At 39.6% G+C, this 18,173-nt stretch overlaps 1 protein-coding gene across 1 annotated transcript in view; it reads right to left on the reverse strand.

Moving 5' to 3' along the window:
* Nucleotides 1–16,639, reverse strand: part of HGTX (HGTX homeodomain transcription factor) — a 41,355-nt gene extending 24,716 nt beyond the window's left edge. The window contains exons 1-2 of the mRNA XM_017907593.1: nucleotides 15,886–16,639; nucleotides 3,829–3,939 (exon numbers count right to left, since the gene is read on the reverse strand). Coding sequence (XP_017763082.1) covers nucleotides 3,829–3,939; nucleotides 15,886–16,639 — 865 coding nt within the window. The remainder of the gene's footprint in view (nucleotides 1–3,828; nucleotides 3,940–15,885) is intronic.
* Nucleotides 16,640–18,173: the final 1,534 nt, after the last annotated feature.

Below are 18,173 nucleotides of genomic sequence, written 5' to 3' on the forward strand. Positions count from 1 at the left end.
TCTGTCCCTTTTCAACCACCTCCCTTCGCATCATCCCCTTCGGCCCATGTGCCGCGCGCGTGAACGCGTCTGACCGCGTACTGCCTTACTTCTCGTCCGTGCAACATCTCCCTCAGCCCTTCTTAATTACCCTACCTCGAATTTTACTCGATATTTCCAGCTCTCCTTCGAACATTTTCTCGTTCCGCATCTACATGCATGTATAGTATATACAGGGTGTCCCGGCAACGGTAATACAATTGGGTATGGGGTGATTCTACGTGAAAAAGCAAATCGAAAATGAAGAATAACATTTTTTCATTTGAAGCTTCGTTATGGAGAAAATCAACTTTGAATATTCACCGAGAACGCGTGCACTTAATTTTAGTTAAGGTGGGAGGAGCCACCGGTATATCAGCGTACGCAGTGAATATTCAAAGTCGATTTTCTTGACAACGAAGCATCGAATAAAAAAATTTTATTCTTTATTTTCGATTTATTTTTTGGCGTAGAACCACCCCCTCCACGGTTGTTACACTTTAGTCTGTTCTTAACCACTCCCTTCGCATATCAAATTTCCAATCACCAAAAAATTAAATTAAAAACTGGAAAAAATATTACATACATCCTCCTCAATCCCCCAAAACACCATACAGCTCCACGTTCATCGCAAACCACCCCACTCTGATCTTACACACCTCCCAGAATGAACAACACCCCTACCCAGCACCTTCTATCCAATCCACCCTAAATATCCCTATACACCAGCCACCGGGCTAGCAATTGGGAAGGTCCAGGTATTTAATAGAAAGATAAAACCGTTCCCGTGGATCGCATAAACCATGTCCCGCGACGCTCGTTCCGGGTCCGCCTCGCGAGGCCCATGCAGCCGATCGACCCAACAGCTCCGAATATAAAGCACGCGGTATCGACACGATGCCGATTATATATCTGCAGCCGTAACTCAAGTCAGCGGAAAGAGCAAGGGAGACGACGGCAGAGCCGGAGGTTCGGCGAGGATGATAGGAAAAAGCCACGAGGAACGCGGATACCAGCGCGGACGCGGCGCAGTTAAAATATTGCCGGAGTTATTCACGTGAGTGCGGAAAGCAGGGGCCTCGCCGGGATACTGCGAGGGTTGATATTGAATATGATATTCCGGATACCGCGGCGGACCACGCTAACCCTCTTATATTCGTCCCGCAGTGACATCCGTGGCCGACACGACACGCTGGAACAACACACGCTTGCCCGTCCACGCCCATCCACGCGTTCCCGCGTACTCTTACAAGCCGGTAGCCTATCTAGACACCCTTCTTCCTCAGCCACCCCTGTCTCTCTGCCTTCTCCTTCCCGTCGACTCGGTTTCGCTTGGCTCGGTCTTCTTCTCGAACACTCGCTGTGCCGCAGCCCGGTTTTCCATTCGGGTGGTGTGCGTGGCCGGCACATGTGCCACCGGCGGGGCTTGATGTATGCTCTCCAAAGGGGATGCTCTCTCTTTCCACCGACGTCACGTGTTCTTTCACTTTGTTTGTGATTTTTTCCCCTCCTTTTTTTTTACCCGCGCCGCCCTTAATCGCTTTCACAAATCGCTTTCGCTTTGGCCTCTGGCTACCAGTGGAGAGGATGTGACCGGCTTCGGTTAGAGGATCCGCGTGTCTGATGGTTCTTGGGTCACAAGGTGTTCCACAGATACCTTTGGTGACGCGTTAGGCTCGGAGGATCGCGTGTCTTATCATGTTTGTGATAGATCAGACTGTTTTGAAGTGAACGATAGGAGACGCTGAGTCGTACTGGTGGGCTGTATAGAGAATGTTACGGGGTTTTAGTTAATTTTCAATCAGCCAGGGTTAAATATGGAGATTAGTGATGGTGATGAACGTGTTCAATATTAGGCCAGGTGTAGTGCAGTGTAACACTATGTTAATGAACATTGGGTAGGGATGTAATTATAAGAGTGGAACTACTGAGGTTTCATGCACACCCTAGCATAGTGAGCATAGATAGTAGTATTTTTAGCACTGTGATAAATAAATATATATATCTGTAGGCAATTACATTTATGGACATAAGTTTTAAATTGTAGATTCATGGATAGGAATTTTGATGGTAATGAACATGTTCAATGTATACATCTATAGAATTTAGGTTAGACCAGGTGTAGTGCAGTATATATAGTGCAGTGTAGCACTGTTTAGTGAAGTGAAATTGGGTAGGGATGTAATTTTAAGAGTGGAACACTGAGGTTTCTTGCACACCCTAGCATAGTGTGCATTTAGTATTTTTACAGTAGTATTTTTAGCACTGTGATAAATAAATACATATATCTATAGGTAATTACGTTTATGGACATGAGTTCTAAGTTGTAAATCCATGGGCGATGCTTTTCTTGCTAGATTAGACTGTGCATTTTATTAAAACTCGAAGAATTAGGTGTCTGCTATGTTTCTAGGGGTGTTAACTTAGAGAATGTTTGGGTTAGCCTAGATATAATACAATATAGAACTGAATGAATGTGAACTAATGAACTGAAATTAGGCAGAAACATAGTTTTAATACCAAAACTGCCAATCTCTAACGTGTACCTAACTACATCCTGCATAGATAGCAGTAATTTTAATGACGCAACGCAGATAAATACGTCTTCTTGGAGATTTCCAATTCTCTTATCGTTGTGGAGCCATAATTTGTTTTAATCGCGACACCTAGCACGTAAAATGGCGCAATAAAATGCACCATAAAGGATCTGTTTCAATACGTACGTCTGAATTTCGTTAGAGTAGAACGGAAGAACGCTTCCAGTTATTCCAGGAGTTAAACTAGGAGCCACCGTCAATTCGTTCGTCCTCAATATTTTTTCTTGCCGCTCTTCACGGTTAAAAAACCTGTTTTCTTAGATCCGTGAAGCGGTATTTAGCGTGGCTTGACGACACGTGTTTCTTCGCTTCGGTCAACCGATCTCCTCGCCGCAAAAGCAAACAGAAGCAGCTGTCAAATCTGGACTAATATCGGGCGAAACGAAATATCCCGCGGGCAGAGAAATATCACGAGCCCTCTCACAGTCGCCGATCGATGTTTTGGATTCAATCTTTTTCACTTCAGCCTCTTCGTTTCTCCTTCCTTTTTTATTTTTTTTCCTCCATTTTTTCCTGCCTTTCCTCCAGTCATCATTTCAGCGACGATTCTTATGGGAAGATAAACATCGTTTTTTCCTTGCGCTTCCACGCATGATATATTCTCGCGCGAGACATTTATTCGTCACGAAGAATTCAACTGTTGCGTTGCTAAATTCCACGAAATTCCTCAGCTTCGTTTTCTTAACCCTTTGGGCCTCTATACTTATTTCTAAATTTTTCGTTAGTTTATTCGTGATATTGCATTGCACATTCTGCACTGCGGTCGAAGAGATTCGGAGGAAACAAATATGTCTGCTTTTTTAATCTTCAATGGAAGGAAAAAATAAATTTTTATTTTCCGTCTAGCAGGTATCCTTTTAAAAGTTATACAAAAATTGTAGGCAAAGTTTTTGTCCAATTGTGTTGAATAGGAGACCATAGAGGGTTGGATGATAGTAGAAAGTGGTAGTAAATATTTAACATTCATCGTTATTTATGTTTTCCAAATATATCGTATTAATTTATTTAAAAAATTTTTATTTCCGAACGGAAGATAGGGAAAATAAAGAGGACTGGACGTATTTCACTTATTGCTAGATATATTCTCTGATAATTCGGAATTCTTTTTGCTATCCTGTTTGCAAAACGTCAGGAACAATCTCTGTTCTAATACGTCGGAGCGAAGTATATTTCCGCGGTGGTACGCGAAATACATCTTGGAAAGGAAACTCACGTGTGTGTAGTCTTGCTCGCCATGCCAGGGGATCACTGACTAATCCCTGAAGACCTGGCCAATAGACAGCAGGATGCCGTGGCTCCGTTCTTTGTTGAAATTGCCCGATACCTGCATTCAAAGCAAACACGCCATGAACATACGCGTACATAGATGCTCACCCTTCTTGCATTTCCCCGTTATACCATTCCCTTTATCACTCGTGTTTGTTAAACGCTCGAATATTTAACGAAGAATTTAATTCAACGATCTGATACTTAGTATAAAAAAATTTAACAATAAATTAGTTTAATGATAAAAATAAACTATATTTAATAAACAAGAAATTTGGTGTAGTTTAAAAGTCGAACACGAAGAAGATAGTATTAGATTATTATTTTATTTGAAAAGTTAGGAATAATATTCGAATATTTTAATAACAAAAAATAACTGTAATTAAAACTTTTAATCTTGTTGATACTTATACTTATGAATATCTCGTAGAGAAATTGGAATTTACAGTTCCTTGTCTTAATTCACGAATTACGAATCAATAATTTCCCTAGGTCGTGCAGTGATAAGTTAATAAAACAATCGTATTTTGCTTCCAAATTTCCCAATTAAATTAACATCCTGACAGGAATGAACAACTTTGGAACGACAGCGTTCCTGTTGTCGACCTTTAATAATTATTTCCCCGGAAATCTAACAAGCAGTTTAGAATGCCGTAGTGATTTATGTAGCCGAATGGCGTGACAATATGACAGCAAGAAATTCCAACAGGAAAGTGATGTTATTTGTATCCCCTTCGTAGTTCCCTATATCTTTGAAAGAGATCGTGCCAGCGCCGGAGAACCGCAACGCGACGCGTGTGGCCACGAACAATCCAATCACAAGAGAGGTTTCCGCTCTCGCAAAAACTGCTTTACCCCTCGAACCTATCGTCGGAATTACAATGCCACTTTGCATCGTTCTTAGCTCGAAATTCTTACTGGAAGTCAATGTTTGCGTGGAGTTACATTAACCGCTACTTTTTCAATTACCTTTCCAATCTTTTTCATCATTTTTCAATTAAAAACTTATTCAGGCATAGAGTTATCAATCTGTGTGACGAGATGAAACTTATTAATTTCCTATTAATATAAGATCGACTTTAATTTTAGTAGCTATAAATACAGACTTATATATAATATAACACATATTTCGAATATTTTGTAGGAAAATTTTTAATTTCATTTTAACCCCTAATAGACTGCCGCCATATTAGCGTCATGGCACTTTTACTTACTGGGTATTGATATTTTACCATGGTCTTTTATATCAATCGCGTGCACTGTATTTAGGTATACATTACAGACGGTCCTAGTCCTAGTGTCAATTACCCTCGTTGACAAAACTAATTACAACTCGAAGACCAACGATCGTAATCACAGTCTTCACGAATTGCCTGCAGTCACCTACCCCCTCGCTCAGACCTTCCTAACATCCGGTTTATATCGGGTTTATAAAATCACGGCCGGTGATATTGTTGCGTTGCCGAGTCGTTAGCCCATGGCTGGCACAATTCGAAGAAAACCGTATAGTCCTTTTTTCACGAAACCTCCTCTCTTAGCCGTCCACCAATAAAACGTTATTTCCGTTTTAGTGTTCTACCGAGCGGCGCGCTACCCGGTCGAGAACGGGCATTGGGAACGCAACGCGTGAGATACGATCGTTACCCCTTTTGTCCGTTACGTTGAGATCAAATAAAATTTATTGGATCGTAAAACGAGGGCGATGCTGCATGCTCATCAACAAAAATATTCGGGATCGGTGTCGTAACCGCGACGGATCGCTCCTGGAACGGTGGATCCACCGATTTTAATTGAACCTCCAACGGAGATTTTTACGGTGCATGTTCCTCGAGTTTCGTGAGGGAAAATCGATGAGTTTAGCGGGGATCGAATGGTTCCCTCGGATTCCCGACGGAAGTCGCGTGAATTGAGTAACGGAGTTCCAGAAATTTCAAAATCAGCGGGGTTCGGGTTAGCGGCATCGCTTGGACATCTTTGGGTGGGGTAAAGTGGATGATTTTGGATTTGGTGCGATACTTTGTTTAGTGGTATGACTCTTGAATATCGATATTTTGAAGACGATAAGGATAAAAATAGTGAAATTTGGTTAAAAATATTGAGAATCATGGATCAATAGCCTTGCATAAATTTGACATGTTCAAATTTTCAAATTATTAATTTCTGAACCCCCAATTATCGAGCAGCATTGAATTTGGAGAATTCAATTTTTCGAATATTTAAACTTTCGCTTCGCATACAAGTTTGGAAGTTTCCAATCATGTAGAAATTTCAAAAATTCCATTTTTCAATATTTAAACACCCAAACTTCCTATCCACTGCGAATTTCAAATGAAACGATACCCAAATAGTCTGCAATAACTGTAGAATCTATAAATATTCAAACTTTCAAATTTCTAACCTCTCTGGTATTTCAAATCTTTGAATCCTCGATGTTTCCTACAATTCGAATCCTTTCGATCTTTAAATTTCCAAGTAATCGACAATTTAGCCTTCCTGGCGTTCAAATAGCCCGCCACGCTCTACATAACCGAATGTTCGATGTTTTAAAAATCAATATTACGAAATGCGACGTAAATAGAAAGCAGGTAATAGAATTCGCCTATTGGTATCGGCTATTACGATCTAAAACGAAAAGATATTCCGCAGATTGGAAAATTAAAGTGTTGTTCCGGTTCTGTGGCCGCGTGAAACGCCGGTGAATTATCGCGAAAGCAGATGCAGCCACGCCGTAAGCCGAGAGGTGGCTGAATGAACACACGGCCGCGTATCGAACCTGCGCATTCCGTATTGCGCGACATGCATTGCTCGCCCATTTTACTCGGGGGCGGGATACATGTTTATACAGCGTGCTCGATGAAAAGCGTACTCGCGACATTTTCCAGCCTAATCGAGGAGAGAATTATTTGAACCAGGAATGTGCGTTTGTTAACCTGTTATGACTGGAATTTTGTTTAATTATGAGAAACGTGACACCGTAAGTTAATCACCGGAGTTAGGGTAAAGGAATTAATTTGCGACAAATATCGGAAAATTACACTAACTATACCAATATATAATAGTATATTAGTATATATTAATATATTAGTTATTAGTTATATTAGTTATATATTAGTATATTATATATTAATATATATTATATATATAATACATTCTAATATATAATACCTATACTAATTATACTAATTCGATTAGATTCGCCATTTGGTAGTAAGTATTCATTAACAAACTTCTTTGATAATAAGACGATGATTATCGTAGTTCCATTATAAAATTTTGAGGTTAGGAAATTCTATTTATCATTTTTAATCGCTTATTGTCACTAGTTACTATGGAATAAGAGAATTCTCTATTGGTATAATTAGGTATAAATCTGTATTATTTGATGAAAAAAGAATTAACTACAGAATTTTACCCTAAATCTACTCCAATATTATGTTCAGTCTTACTCCAAGTGGATAAAATTGAATAAGAATTCTTCCAAGAGGATCCTACTCGAGGTATACTTGACTCGCAATGGTGCTTCCTGTTTCTAGAAGACTATGCTATAGTTGACCTCTACAAGAGTTAACATTCTGTGATCGAAATCCCTAGCCAAATTGGCCACCGTCGTCAGGTGGTTAACCCGAAATACGCTAACTTTGGTTCGCGCGAGTATACGCGTTTATCCGATTCGGTTAGGCGAGTTTGCTATCTGAAGTCGACCTCGACCCCTCCAAGCCCAGGTTTCAATTAGAGAAGAAGTTGTATAGTTACATGCCGAAGAGACTGATAACATCGAACCCATTTTTACCCTCAACTGACTTCTCCGAAATTCATTACCGAAATTCATTAACGACTCAATTAACTCAAATACTCGACACCTCAATCCTCGTTTGATCTCCATTTACATCTATGGACTCGGAATAAAAACTGGTCCACGTAATTATCAAATTTACCTTCGCTCTTGAGAGTTAATCTTCCTATTTATCATCCAAGTTAGAAGATAACGAGCAAACTCAGTTTTCTAATACAAGTCTTCCCTTTTGAGAAAACTGGCTTCGCACATTCGCTCGGTACATGTGCATCTAATTAACACTGGAACTACCAAAACTAAATTAATTAAAATGACCAGTTCCAACTTCTTGCTCTGGCAATCTCCGCTACTGCATTTGCCCAAATTAATGTTAATTTTTATTGAGTTTGAAATAATGCAAACCTAATTATTCTCATCGCATTGATCATCGCTATCATTTACATTTAAATACCTTTTATATCTAGTTCCATTATCCGTACTCAGCTTCCAAAAATTCTTTGTACATATAATTCATTTATTTCTTATTTTTCGACGCATCTAATAGTCTTAAACTTGATACAGCATAGAAATCTATACTATAGGAATTTTGTTTGTGTCTTAAGACTCGTATCAAGGAGAAAATTTATTTTGTAGAAGTTGAAAATAAAATGGCGAATGTAGGAAGTAAACGTTCTTCGGTCTGTTGCACTTATTTCGCCAATTTCAACGATGTTGTATCACAAATCGTGAGAACCGAGGGTGTTGTACGGCACTGAAGGGTTCATCGTCCATTATTAATGATATCGCGACACGCACACATACACGCAGCATAATGCCATAAATTTAAAAGCATGGCCATCAAGAGCAGCATAGAAATACTAAACACATTTTATGAACGAGGGGGGCACGTGACCGGGGTTCATGAGTTCATGAATTAGGCTTGCGACGCCAGGAGCAAGGTCGGATTTTAAGGGCCATCGTGTTCGTGCGTTTACGCCATTCAAAGCTATCAGAGAATCTCATCTTTGGGTAATTCATGAGGCTAAAGAAGATACCAGGGATGAAAACAAATTCTTTTTTCTCGCTTTTCCCTTCAGTTTTCTCTGACATGTCTCAACCCCCTGTGATTGAGCTCCTTTGCTTATGAGGAAAAAATTAGGATTACATTCTTTTTAAATTATTATCCTCGAATTAAGCCGAATTCTAACCTAAATTGGAATATAGAATTGGAATTTAATATAGGAATTACTTTTGAGTCGCAGGATTTTATAGAGGACTGATTAGGTATTGATACTTATTGAATTATTAGTATACCGTTTGATTATCTTATTCACGATTATTTATTATCATTTTTATGTATAGTGAGAGAAGACAGGAGTCAGAACTGGAATGAGCAAATAGTAACTAAATAGTAGCCACGGAAGTTACTAGTTCCTAACCTAAAAATTCCCAACACGGGGAATACCTCATTATATTTGCATTTATATTGTATTTTTGGATACAAAACTTAATGTATTTTATTTCATTCTCATCGTTATACCGCAATTATAGTCTTCTAACATCGTAATATTTTCTAACAGTAGAACTATAGTTATTCCAGGGACTACACAAAGTATAAGGATTCTACAAGTGCATATATTCATTATTTATCTGACAATCACTTATTAGTTTCAGTATTGAAGAAGTGTATGTAATACAATGGTTATTTTCATTCGAAGATACAGGATATCGTGTTGAGTCAAATCAATGACGAATTTTAGAATTTAAAAATTAGGTTTTTCCAAAATTGTGGAGGGTTATGGCGGAAAATAAGAGAAGAAGAAGGCATAAAGGACAATAAGGGGGAAGAAACCGAGGATCTTAAACAACGTTCGCGCGAGCGAAACGCGGTCTTTTTAAACTATAGCCGGTTCCATTATGGCGAATTATGAGAACGATTCCTGGAGATATTTGAACGTCCGCCACGGGCAAAAGTGGCACAGCAGCCGGATATAAATCGCGAAAGATTCTTTCGGGACCCCACGGTAGCTTTTACGGGTGCCACACCGTGGATTTCTCCTTTTATTGGAAGGAAAACAATTTTATAGTGTCTACAGTGTTGCTCAACCCGTGTCGCGGATCGTCCTTACAGAGAACTCTATCCCACTGAACGATATACTTAAGAACTTTAACGTCGTATTACACCTCTCGTTCACGTGAACCTCATTTCCTATTATTTGTTGTACGATAATACCAATTATTCACCAAACGTCTAAAGTTAATTCTTCTTCTTCTAATTTATCAATCACTATTTTCCAATTTCATCTTCCACCAATTAGCGAAATATTTTCACTTCGTATATTTTCTACATTTTTCTTTTTCTATTAATTCGAAATTTCAAAATTCTGCCTGTTATTTGGTTAAAAACAGAGGTTCAATGTTAAATTCTCGTATCTTAATTTCTCAATTACTATATTTAAAATTTCCCCCTCGTTATTGCAACATTTTCACTTCCTGTATCCTTCAGAATTTTTCCACAATAATTAAAAGTTTCAGATATCAAAATTCTTGGAGACTCCATGCAACACTGGATTAAAATAAAAATTCAAAGGTAAATTTTCGTTTTTTAATCGGAATTGGTTATCAGGATAATTTTCTTTTTAGGAAATTCTATGGAAGTGAAACTACTAAGTTGCCAATTATAGTGACATTTCTGGAGGTTAGTATTATTATATGCGCAGACGATTCTTATTCATTTCATTCATTTCATGTTGCCTTGCTTTTTACAGGGAATTTATTTGGATCCGATCGAGACCGATGCCAGCCACGTAGCAAGAGGTATTGGCGGAACCTTTATGAAGTGTTTACGTCTTAGGATAGGTCTGAAGGGAAGCTGGCCCAGAAACGTGTGCCTAATGACTTGAAATCGGGTACTTCGGATTCTGGCCAAGCTCCTGTGCCACTTACAGCGAACAATATGGCTAAATTTACGCTTTTACGTGTTCTTAGAGCACCGTGTTACGTGACGCCAGGTATCTTCGTTACTCGTCAATGTGATTCATTTTACTCGCATAATTCGAACCGTAAATCTTTCCTTCGTTAGTCCAGGTGCATCGCGAGGTTGTGCGAAATAACTGAACTCGAAATTCCGACTAGTATGCGGACTGTATAAATGATGGCAATTAGATGTTAGCATGCCTCGAAGCTGCTTGAAGAGATTAGCGGTCAGAAATTAGTATCCTTCAGGATACTAAGCTAGTTTGATTGTACTTGGAACAGGGGTATTAATTATCTTTATTGATTTGCATGATGGTAAAATTATCAGAAAACACACTCGCTGATAAACTGACGGATCTTAGAGGCAGAACTCGAAGATTGTGAGTGATTATGGGTGAAATTTTGCTTCATGGAAATTGTATTCTGATCTTATTGAAAGAGATGAAAACTGGTGATACAGATTTTATGGGTATTTATTGTCACTATCGTAAAACTGTCCCATTCTTCCGTGCATTTTACTGTGAATATAGCAAATGTTAGTTTGGGGTGATATTTATGGTAGATTTTAGGGTTCAAGGTGGTCTTCATGAGGGTGGACGTTTAGAATCATTGATCTCCTGACTTCTCAAATTTTTTAAATCTAATTTTATGTATTTATCCATGTACTACCATGTTTTATTGGTTTATCGTTTTTTTGGAAGAAAATAATTTATCTGGAACCAGTGTTCGTTGCCAGATTTTGAATTAGAGTGGAAATGTATAGTTAATTATGGTTCCTGTCTATCATAAGTGAAGAAAATTCTGATTATGGGAAATTTAAAGAGATACAAAGTTATTATTTTCTTTTATTCATTTTTGGGGTGTTTTTGGGGATCTCTATGGTATAATCTCACTTGAAAATGATTAATCGAGAATCATTCAATATTCTTTCAACATTGAGTCCAATTTTGTGTGGGTTGTGTTCGTGTTCTTTTATAAAATATATATAATATAGCCTATTTAGCTATTTTTCAATTTAATCCAATACATTTTTGTAGATTTACTGCATAGTTATTTAAAATACAAAGTAATCAAATTATAGACAAGTTAAAAATACAAATTATGCACAAATACTTTTACAACCGGTTGTACACATAAGACATCTTACTTTCAAGTACAAATACCCCAAGATTTTTAACCAAACAAAATGAAAAAATGAAAAAACTTAAAAATATCAATAACAAAAACCATTTCAGGATACAAAAACCACCCCAAAATCTTCAAAAATCTACGCAGCCCTTCTTGAATCAATTTACCCTGTTGTCATACAGAAATAATACAAAAATATTCTAAATAATTTTTAAACATCACACCCCCTCAAAAAAGGATGTCGAATAATGTCCAAAATAAAAAATAAAGAATAAAAAAATATTAGAGATAGATTACTTATATGCAAACAAGAATACCAACGAGTACTAGTTATCACTTTTAAGGTCGGAATTATTTCTCTTTTTCTTTTCATAAAATTTTTTCGAACAACCAACGAAAATTGGGAAAAATTTACGATCTAGTTCGTCCACCATCAAGAATAACGATTCGTAATCGCGTAGGGAAAATTATTCGAAATTCACTTTCGTTTCGTCGGCAACGCGACACGGCCGTAAATAATTGGCGCTTTAATCATTTTAAATGCACGGATAATCCGGGATCAAGTTCAAGATAGAGCCCCGGACAGATACAGATTATGCTCGTGCATAGGGTGGAACGGTGTTTGCGCAAGACACGTTTAATTTCAACTAAAACAATTTAACGGACATACTCGATGAGGAAATAAAAGAATAGAAGCGAATCTTCTATTTCGAATTGCATTAGAAGACGCGTGAAAAACTTTGCGAATGATAGAATTTTGCCAGAATACTCAGGGCGATTAGTAAACTCGAATGATTCCAAAATTAGGTGTGCGAAAATCGTGGGAAAATTCTGGAAAAATTATTCGTCGAAAAGTTGAATGGGAAAGTAAGTAGTTTTACGTAATTATGTACTTTTCCTTAATTCGGAGCCTTTTTCAAGGCTAACACCCTCTTTTCAGCCCTTTAAATGCTCACTAGGTTAATCACACGTGATCATAAATTTCTAAATATCGCATTTTGTGAATTAGAGTGTTGTAAGTAACGTGGAAATAAATGTAATGTTATTACATTTTCGTTTCTGCTTGTATAATCTTTAATGGCTGCCTCTTTTCGTTTTGTTCGTAACAAACGATGCCTAAAGGCGGTGTCTCTATGTAGTTATGCTAATCCTCACGAGTATCTAGAAATTTGCTTATTTTTGCAGACAGGGGTGATAAAATAAAATAAATGGGTAAAGTAATTGTATTCTTTATTGGATTTTGATTAAATTATTATTAATATTTTGATTTTTCATTCGTAGGTAACAGAAATGGAATTAATAATTCATTTTGTAAAATTATTTTGTTCCTCTAATTAGTTTTCATACTCAAGTTTCCTCGTTACTAAATTATGAACAAGATAAAGAAATTTCGTGATATTTAAGACAATAATTATTAGGTTAATAGACAATTTAGAATTATAGTCTTTTGACTTCATAAATAAATCTAAACGTCAATTTGTCATTAATTAGTATACTTCCTGGGTGAAATTTAGGTGTAATTAATATAAAGTTTCTTGTTAGGTATTTATAATATAGTAACTATGATGTTTTCTCGCAATTTTATTTTCATCTCGATAATCGTCACATTAAATGACACACTGTCTCGATAAAATTATTTTTCTCTGATTTGATAGTGAGATATCTAACTTACGATGACTCGCAACACGATTTTTCCAATATTTTCCTTAACACCAGAACTACCTTTTATTTGTTGGCTTATTAAAAAGTTCCTAGCTTTAATAAAATGAATATTAAATTTTATTGGAATAAAAACGATACGATATATTTATTTTCATCATATCACTTTATTAGTGCCACGTTCTTATCTATACATACAGTACATTTAGATACACGTTACAGGTAGTTCTAGTGTAAATAAGATTCAAGAGCTAAGATAGCGGATTATTAATAATAATAATTGGAAGGATAGATTTAAGCAGAATGAAATATCGTATAAATCCATGATATTACGCATGAACGAGGGATCATTTTTATTCTTCGATTGTCGACACGATCGATCATAACGTCGGTCAAATTATAAATCTGGAACTGCTGGCGTTTTTGATTTTATTGAAATTAATTCGCACGAAATTAATATCCGCGTATGCGTTGTGCAAATCGGAATAAAAATCCCGGATTCTGCACGTTCTTTCCACCATATTCTTGCGAATTATTGTCACTGATATAAAGTGCCATCTTCTATTGAATTTTAGGCGATTTTCCACCGATTATAGCGTTCCCTTAATTTAGCAAAACTAGTCCTCGTCTGTTGCCTTTCTCTGTTTATCAATCATCTGACTTGGTCCAAATAAAATTATATAAGAAGTGAAAGAATATAAAAATATTAACCTAATGCATACATGTCATTGAGAAATTTTGTCAGGGTTTGATTATGACAAGGTGTATGGGTAAATATTTCTAAATAGCATCATAGGTATTCAGTCTCTGTTTTCTCAAAAATTTTGTCACTTTCTGCCATATTAATAGCTGCTACTGCCCTACTGATTATTTTCTTAGCCTGGTTCTAATGAAAAGTGTTTCCAATAATTCCAAATTTATGTCGAATTTGAAATTGATGTAATTTATATCAGGGTATTGTTTATAATTCCCCATAAATATAATCTCTTTTCTTTTCATGCATCTGCAACTTTTGTGCAGTCACAATATTGATCCTGATATTAAATCGTGATATAAGTCACGTCACAGTGTGTCGGAATTGACGTTAAACAAATTACTATGTATTTGTCGCGTGTGCCAAACTTGAACACTAATCTCGGAACGAGTACAAACACGAAACCAATTATTTTTATCTCGTTTATGCTTCTTCTGTTTTACGTACTATACACGTTGTTCCATTTTCAAACTTTCAATTGGTAACTCTTATTAGTCGGGTCTACGATTCCAAAGTAGCAGATTTCGAATCTCTCCGAAAGTGTTAAAAATATTTTTAGAATATCGTTTATTTACCTTAGACATCTGTACTTTTCTCTAAATGCTACCAATCTTGCCTACAGTTTAATATTCCCGATCGTTCACACGATTAACCCTCTGTTAACAGTCCTTATCGATCAATCTCATAGTCAGCAAATGTTAATGAAGTATTTCTTATCAGCCAATTCTTAACAGTTCGTATCAATCAGTCCAATAGCCTCTAACATCGAATACTAATTTTCAAATCCCAGAACGAGAAAGAAAAATTAATTTAATTTTATTCGAATGATATGTCTGTGTCTTACTCTACCTATCTCTCGTCAATCAATTTCACAATCAGCAAGTAGCAATGAAGTATTTCTTAATCGTTAATTCTTAACTAGCAAATACTAATTTCATGTCACCCAACAAAGAACAAATTTAACTCAATTGTATTCACATAGTATTTCTTCGTCTCTTACACCTAAGCATACCTTAGACACCAGCTAAAGCTGCCTATCTGTTGTTAATCAATCTCACAGTCAGCAAGCACCGATGAAGTATTCCTTAATCGTTAATTCTTAACTAGAAAATACTAATTTCATGACACCCAACAAAAAACAAATTTAACTCAATTGTATTCAAATAGTATTTCTTCGTTTCTCATACCTAAGCATACCTTAGACACCAGCTACAGCTGCCTATCTCTTGTCGATCAACCTCACAGTCAGCAAGTACCAACAAAGTGTTCCATAACCCTTAATTCCTAATATTTCTTATTAGTCAGTCCACCAATCAGCAAATACTAATTCCAAATCCCCCAACAAAGTACAAAAATTGACTCAGTTGTATTCAAATGATATCTCTCATACCTAAGCATACGCTAGACACCAGCTACAGCTAAATACCTAGCCCTTGTCAATCAATTCTGAAGAGTTCTCACGAATTGGTCCAGCAGCTATCATATATCAAGTGCAAATCCGACAAAGAGGAACAAAAATACCATATCCAACTGATATTTCCTCATTTTATACACCTGGACATTTCCCAGACACCAACTACAGCTACCCATCTCCGTCTACATCTGGCACACTGTAACTCCGAGAAGGCCAACTCGCGCCTCTTATCGATCAAACCCGCGACCTGGAATGAATCGCCACCTCGGAGGCCCGTCGAAGAAGAAACGAAAATACGAACCCGAAGAGGCAGTGAAGCCCGCATGCATTCCGTACCGCGGCGCCGTCATGTGCTGCGGATGCGGCGTCGGCTGGAGCGCGGCGTGTGTCGCAGACACGGGCGCCTGAGGATGCGTGGCCGCCGGCCGCGATAGTATCGTGTCGATGCCATGCGGATTGCTTCCGACGGAGGTAATAGACGTCGCGGGACTATGCTTTCCGCTCCCCGTGGGCGAAGCCTGACCCTGCGTGATGGTTGACAACGGCACGCTGATCCTTGGCAATTGTATCCCGGCCGGCTGCTGCTGCTGATGATGATGCGCCTGCTGCTGCTGCTGCTGTTGCTGCTGCTGCTGCTGCTGATGCTGCTGATGTTGCTGATGGTGACTCCTCTCAGCCATAGAGTGCAGAGCGGCGAGAGGCTGGCTAGCTAGCATGCTACCTCCGGCCGCGCTGAGGTTCAAAAACTGGAGAACATGAGGCGCGGCCGCCGCGTGGAAGTCGTGCAACCATGGTGGTCTTGGCGGCGGTGGCGAGTGGCTGGATGCCGGTGGTGGCGAACACGAACCCAAAGAAGAACCCGCCGACGAACTCCTGTCGCCCTCCAAGTGGCTGTTCCGCCTGTGAGCGTCGCTCAGCGACGACATGTTCTCGTTTGGCTGAACCTCTGGGCTAGATCGCGACTGCAGGTCCGTGCAGGGCTGCTCGCCACCGGTGTCGTTGCAGCTCTTACCACTGTTGTTGTTGTTATTATTGTTGGTCAGAGAACACACCATCTCGCACCACGCATAGTTCGGCAATGAGCGGAAAATGTCGGCCGGGATAGAGACCGGGTGTACAGGCGAAGGCCTCGCTGGTTGGATGTAGTCGCACGTAACGCGGTCACTGATACACACTGGACATGCTCACTCACTTGGACCGGCTGGTAGCTTGCTCGTTCACCGTCGATCACTATCCTGCTTCTGATCCATCCCGTATCTACGACTCGTTCTCCAGTGTCCTGGATAACTGACTGGAACAGATTCCAAGGACCGCTGTCCAGGTTGATCCGATGGGAGGATAATCGAACCGGACTGGGGGTGATCCTGCTTTCGAGGACCGAGTGAATGAGATTGATGAAGAAACGTGAAGAAACACGGACACGGATGCGATCACGTCGTTGGATATCGTGTAATCACGCTAGAGGACACTATACTAATGGGGGTTAGCCGAGGGACTCGGCTCGCCAAGTGGTATGCGACTGGGGTGCATCGGGGAGCAGCGAGTCCGAGGCGACTTAACTCCTCGAGGCATGGTCGGGGGGTTCGGGTTAGGTTCGGGTTTGGGTTTTGGGTTCTCACTGCGCACCGATAGGTCGGTTCTGGCCGGCTGTTCCGTCGATGGAGCGTGTGGATTGGCGTGGAAACGGTGGGTCGGCTGAACGACGAAGGGCGGTTCTGCAGCCGGATTGGCCGGTGTCGGGTCGTTCCTCCGGAAGAAGAGGTGTTCCGGGCGGGGCCTCTCAATCTCGCGTTAGCTTCTTGTTAAGCGTCTTTCATTGTGTGTTTAAATTCGTAATTTATGATCCCGACTGAATAAAACAAGAACTCGCTGGTTCGCTTACTGGCTGCTGGCTGGTTGGCTGGCTGGCCGGCTAGCTGGCTTGGCTGAGCTGTTTGGCTGACTGGCTCCGCTAGTTTGCTCGACAACTGGGCACCTCTGTATGACTATGGTGACACTACCGCCTCGATAACTTCCTTGCTTCCTTGCTTCCTTCCACCCTGACTGCGTGCACCCTCTTCGTCCCTCTCTCTCTCACCCGCTACCCTCCGCGGTCCGTTTCTCTGTCTCCGGTGCCCTCCTACCGGACCCGTCTCCGGCTCGCTCTCCAGCCAGTCAAGTACGCGTAGACCGAGCAAATCGAGTTATTTGCTCCCGATGGTCCATTTGGCTTGTTCCTCCGCCGTTTCTACGTATGGCGATGCACGTGTCAACGAGAATTCGGTTACTTCATCCGGCTAAATCATTGCTGCGAGGATGACGTAACTAATGTCATCCTTACCCCTGTCCACCCGCTTCCCATCTTTCTGTTTCTCATTCGGGTTAGGCGTTTTGGCGTTCGACCAATCTAATGATCGCCAGCGAACGAACCTTTCGTTCGTTTTCCAACGGAGGATGAATAATTTATCCCGGCATCGCTGCTTCCTTCCTCGCCGCCCTTCAGCCGACGCGCTACCGTGCAGGCGTACGTACGCCTGGTTTCCGGTGTCGAATCGACGGATAATGGACGGTGAAGCATCGTTCCCGGTGAAATTGTTTTGAACGGCAGGG

Source organism: Eufriesea mexicana, unplaced genomic scaffold (genome assembly GCF_001483705.2).
Source record: "Eufriesea mexicana isolate 0111107269 unplaced genomic scaffold, ASM148370v2 scaffold8420, whole genome shotgun sequence".
Classification (NCBI taxonomy): Eukaryota; Metazoa; Arthropoda; class Insecta; order Hymenoptera; family Apidae; genus Eufriesea; species Eufriesea mexicana.